This window comes from Solanum pennellii, chromosome 5 (genome assembly GCF_001406875.1).
Source record: "Solanum pennellii chromosome 5, SPENNV200".
NCBI classification, from domain to species: domain Eukaryota; kingdom Viridiplantae; phylum Streptophyta; class Magnoliopsida; order Solanales; family Solanaceae; genus Solanum; species Solanum pennellii.
The window spans coordinates 56,308,464-56,314,463 of NC_028641.1; the positions used below are offsets into that span (position 1 = coordinate 56,308,464).

Sequence of the window (6,000 nt, forward strand, 5' to 3'; positions counted from 1 at the left end):
AGTAGGGTTGACTCCATTTTCCATGCCTAGATAGTTTGGTTTACGTCAGTTATTGCCTATTCTCATCATGCGGGATAAATGATAGTGTTGGATAAGTACTATGAAATTTAGGTAGTGGAATGGGACGCTAGCTAGATACTCTACGACTAGGCCTAGAAGATATTAGTGTGTGAGTTCCCTAAGTCTTCTCCAAGACCATTATGTAAAAGTCCTTAATTGTTGAATCTATGTTAAATGGTCTAATGAGTATAATGAATTAAGTGAAGGTATGCTAATCAAAAGGTATGTATCTAGAGTATCTTTGAGGATTGCTTAGGTAGGCTTGGAGAGGGTGTACGTGCATTCTTTTCATGCCTTACATGGGTGAGTCTTAGAGTAATTCTAGGTAGCAAGTTTAATTAATGAAATGGGAATGAACTTATCTTAGGTAGTCTAAAGGATATCTTTGGTGTGTACGAAGGGATTGTATTGGCGATCCCTTCATAACTCACTCAAGAGAACCTTAGAATCACCTTTGGTAGGAGGGTCTGATGTTTGTGTGTTTTGAAGTGTTCTTGATGTTATATTGTTAAATGTTACTTATGTGTGAATATTGTGTTATATGTGGTTCTTATAATTGTCTTATGATGTTTTTACTCAAAAGAAGCATGTTTTAACACTACTAGAAATTTGACTTACTGCAACGCTTATTTAGCAACGGTTATACCATCGTAGCAATAGCTAACCTATTACAACGGTTATAACCGTGGCCAAATATCCTTGAATCTAATAGAACAATTCTTAAAATAAACTGTTGCATAATCCCGATAACCGTCCCTATAGAGAAGGTATAGCAACAAGTTTTAAAACCGTTGCTATAGACAACTCTATGGCAACGGTTTTTTAGAAAAATAATTCTGATTTTTTAGCCCTAAATATTTTTCCCTCCTAAAAAAATATATTTGCCTCCAATATAATTAGTCCCTCCTAAAAAAATAATTCTTATTTATTAACTTTTTAGAAAATGTAAAGAAAAAGAATGAAATTGATTAGAAACCCTTATTTTTCAGAAATTTCATCAAAGCAATGTGAGAGAGCTTTTTGTGGGTGAAGCTGCATGTGAAAGGAATTTCTGAAGATTTTGGTGAGAAAAACGAAATTTGTTGGTGAAGCTGTTGGTGAAGCTGTTGGTGAAGCTCGTTGGTGAAGCTTGTTGGTGAAGCTGTTGGTGAAGCTCGTTGGTGAAGAGCTGTCGGTGAAGTTGTTGGTGAAGCTCGTAGGTGAAGCTGTTGCTGAAGCTCGTTGTTGAAGCTTGATTGTGAAGCTGTTGCTGAAGCTCGTCGGGGAAAACAACCAGCTCATTCTTTTTGGTGGTGTTTTTGAGGTTCGACTACGAATTCATCTTAAAGGTTAATAATGTTTAAGTTTTCTATGCTAGTTCATGATTTCTAAGTCCCCATTGAATTAATTTTGAAACATGTTAAAGAATAATATATGGGTTAGTCTTAAACCTATGTTATTTGCTCCAATATAGTTAGTGTATAAACTTCCCCTGTTTGATTCTGTGATATATAAGAGAGTCAAAATCTAGTGCTCCAAGTTTGTGGATCTGTAAGTATTTCTTTCTGCATATTTTTTTGTTCCAGCTGAATTCTTCCTTAATATTCCCCATTTGATGTGAATGTTGACAAAAATTACTCCCAAATTACTTCCTACTGGTATTTGTTTCACTTTTTGTTAACTGATATGGCTTAATTTGAGAGCAAAAATGAAGAAAGTAATGTTCAAAATTTCGAGCATATGCAGACAGCAGAGTATGCTTTTCATTTGATTTTCTGTATTTAATATTTTTCTACTTTCACCTTTCCATGGCAAAGAAAATCTTATTCTTTACAACAACTGATGTACATAAGATTTGGGCAAAAAGGAGAAAAAAATAACAAAACCTTCTGTTTCTGACTGCTAACATTGTTGATTTATTACTACAGATAGACTATATAGTATATACTCACAGTTGTAAGTGTATATATATAACGACTAACGTACATAATATGAGTATATAATAAGATGTCAGCTAGACTTGCCGCGCAACTTAGCAGCTTCTGAGCTAGTTGTTGTCATGAAAGATTCTCCACAACCACATTGTCCAGTTGCATTTGGATTGACAAATATGAACTCAGATTTGTTCATAATATCAAGTATTTCAGTTTTGATGCTTATGAGACAAATATAACGATAAACCAGGTTAATGAATAGCAATATATTGGAGTGCAACTGGGTGATGCAAGTTAGTGCTACTAGAATTCACGCAGTTAAAGTATGGCGGATCAGTTTCACAAGGACAAAGATGACAAAACTATATAGTTTTTGGACTCAATCTCGCTAATCAGTATATGAAGTTCATATTCCTCTCATTTTAAAAAGGGAAGACATGAATCATGGGTGAAGTCTGTATAATTTGAAAGAATATATTGTTATACTCATTCATAGGAACCACAGACAATGAGACGAGAGAAAGTAAAGAGAGACAATAGACTGCACTATAGCTAGACATGACAAGCAAACGAAAATCAGTAATGTAATTGCTTTTCTGTTACACCTTATTTTTCCTTAAGGTGGAGTCCTGAAAGTACATGATAGGCTAATCTAGAGAAAGTTACAACACAAGTCGCAAAGGTTATCTTCAATTTTGTTTTTGATTATTAAGAGATGTTTAAACTTGAGTATCACTGTCGTTTTACTTTGAAATACATTCGGATTCTGATATTGTCTATGTCTTTTGCTTGTTCGATTGAATGTTATCTTCCCTTATGAGTCACTGCCAGCATAAACTGTGACACATAATGCCCTATTTATTCGTTAAAGTTAATGACATTGTGTGGATTTGTGCATTTTGCGATATTGTTTTGATCATTCACGAAGCACAAATTGATTTGCTTTGTATGATTTACTTCTCACTTTACATGTTCGTTGTGTTTTATTTGGATGCAGTGTCTATAATTTAAACTGGCTATAATTGTGTTAGTCTTAGGAATTTGTGTGTCATTAATAGAAATGTGTGGAACTTGAATTTGTTTTTCAAGTTTTTAACTGCTTGCACAATTCATATTATATTGACAGTGAATGTACATTTTATTAAAAAGAGACCTTTTTAACATGTCTTTAAGCATTCCTTCTCTTCCAAAGTTTCCATATAACTATGGCTTGTATGAGCTTCATGATATGCTGCAATTTGGGGGCTTCTCTTGTTTTTTTGCAACTTGAATGGCCTGCAATAACTCCTTGCTGATATTACTGCGAAGTTCTGACTCAATCTGAGAGCTCAAACAGTCTTCTTTTTCAATCCATTCCCTAAATATGCTTACAGAGTCTCTTTCTCTTCTCCACCATTTGATTTACTTAGCTAGACGATATTTGTTTGATTCAACAGTGTAACATAGAAAGAATATAGTCCTTGTCTTTGTGCTTCATAAAATATTGTATCCATTGTGCCACTGTTATATATACATGGAATATAGAGATAGATAGTTCAAACCAACAAGTATTTCAGCAAGAAATTAAACCTTGTCACATATATAAATATCTTTTTTACTTATCTTGACCACCTTTTAATTAAGTCGGGTGGCCTGACTTTAAAAGCAAAACAGACTCATTCATTGTCTTATAACAAGCAGCCAATAACAAGCAAACAAATGTACAAACGCAATTACACAAATACATAATTGCATTTTGTATAATTAGTCAAAGCAAGAGGCCAGTGATTTTACATCCTGTTTCTGTCATAAAATATTTGTTAGTAACAATAGAGTCATAGTGCCACTGTTTTTTTTTTTTGTATGTGTGATTAAAAAAAAGGATTTTTTTGATGGAGTTTTCTAAGCTAAGCTACTTATCTTGGACTTGTATCTCTTATATTTTTTCCTCTCTTTGGCTTGGTTTCCTACTAATATTGTGTGATTATGTTATTTATAGGCTTGACTGAAACAGACACAAAGGTAACACTTGAGGATTTTTGAAGTAGTTCGTTTGGAACCCGAGAAGGCTGATTGGTAAGAAATTGAAAGTAATAGAAATTTTCTGCTATATGGTAGTTGTTAGATTGACCAGCTAACTCCCTTGTGTTTTTTTATAAAGAGAATATGAGTTGTTATAGTTTGTTTGAACTACTTTTTCCATGTGAATACTCTGTTATTATTTTACAAATACATGAACTGTTTTGCTAGAATCAAAACTAATGTATTGATAGTTATTTTGTTTGCTTGTTGCAGTCTATTGCTATAATGTATGTTATTTACTCTAATCTAGGTCTGTCCTTATTGCTTTGAAATGTTTTTTACGTGTGCCTTTAGTCATTCATTTGTATAAAGTTTATTAAATGGTGGAAGCTGCTAATAACTTAACTTGTCAATATTTTTTGGTTCTACTATTAGTGTTGTAAATGTTTGTTGTTGAATTGATGTGAAGGTTTGAGATTCGATTAATCTAAAAGTTCGAGTTGTTAAGTTCTTTCGATATTATTTGTACGCATGAATTTATTGGCTTTAATGTTTTGCACATGTAATGTAGGATAAATATTCAATGGATTTTGGAGATAAAAGTTGGATGAATCTCCGAAGATCCACCAATGAATATATTCATGGAGTTAATGATTTTCTTGATAAAGCATTTGAACGAGCTTCCCAAGGAAATGAAATATTGTGTCCTTGTAAGAAGTGCTTTAATCGTAATTGGCATTGCCGAAATATGGTAGAGGATCATTTGATTTGCCATGGATTTGTTCATGGATACACCAAATGGGTTTTTCATGGTGAAGGATTTTCCTCAAGAAATACGCCACATCCAACCGATGAAGAAGAAACTTCTAACATGCATGACGACATTGATAGATTACTTCATAATACTTTTAGAAATATTGTAGATGATCAGAGAGATGAAGGAGTGAGAGAGGGGCCACATGAATATGCAAAGAGATTTTTTAAATTAGTGGAGGAAGGGAAAGAAGAGTTGTATCCAGGGTGTAAGAATTTTTCTAAGTTGAGTTTTACCATCCGGCTATACTTGTTTAAATGCATTCACAAGTTGACTGATGTGGCCTTTTCAGATTTATTGGACTTGATAAGAGAGGCATTTCCATTTGCTCAGATACCCGACTCGTTTTACAAGGCAAAAAAGGTCATAAAAGATTTGGGTCTTCATTATGAGAAAATACATGCTTGCACTAATGATTGCATATTATTTTGGAATGACAATGCAAAGTTAGATAATTGCTCTGTGTGTGGAGCTTCAAGATGGAAGAATGCTCGGAATGACTTAAATAATAATGTTACGAAAATCCCAGTGAAGGTTTTAAGGTACATTCCTTTAAAGCCTAGACTTCAGAGGATATTCATGTGTTCTGAAACATCTGTAGCTATGAGATGGCATGATACTGAACGACTTAAAGATGGAAATTTAAGACATCCTGCAGATGGTGAAGCTTGGAAGGATTTTGATTCATTGCATCCTAACTTTGCTAATGATGCTCGTAATGTTAGATTGGGTCTTTCAAGTGATGGTTTCAATCCATTCAGAACTATGAGCATTTCCCATAGCACATGGCCAGTTATGTTGATGAACTATAATTTATCTCCATGGACTTGCATGAAGTCGGAGAATATTATGTTATCAACGATTATTCCAGGTCCATCGTCTCCGGGAAATGATATAGATGTATACTTGCAACCACTGATTGCGGAGTTGAAGGAACTATGGGAAGTGGGAGTTGAAACATATTATGCTGTAACTAATCAAACATTTCTAATGCATGCAGCTTTATTTTGGACAATTAGTGATTTTCCTGCTCTAGCAATGCTTTCTGGATGGAGCACCAAGGGGATATGGGCATGCCCCACTTGTAACCATAATACTTGTTCCCAATATCTCAAACATAGTCGCAAGATGTGTTACTTGGGTCATCGGACGTTTTTACCTCCTGATCATCCATTCAGAAGAGATAAAAGATCATTTAATGGTAAAGAGGAG

General features: G+C 34.1%; 1 protein-coding gene across 1 annotated transcript in view; it reads left to right on the forward strand.

The window, feature by feature from the left end:
- Positions 1–6,000, forward strand: part of LOC114077190 — a 30,905-nt gene that overhangs the window by 24,074 nt on the left and 831 nt on the right. Inside the window, exons 4-5 of the mRNA XM_027916869.1 lie at positions 3,952–3,974; positions 4,546–5,939. Coding sequence (XP_027772670.1) covers positions 3,952–3,974; positions 4,546–5,939 — 1,417 coding nt within the window. The remainder of the gene's footprint in view (positions 1–3,951; positions 3,975–4,545; positions 5,940–6,000) is intronic.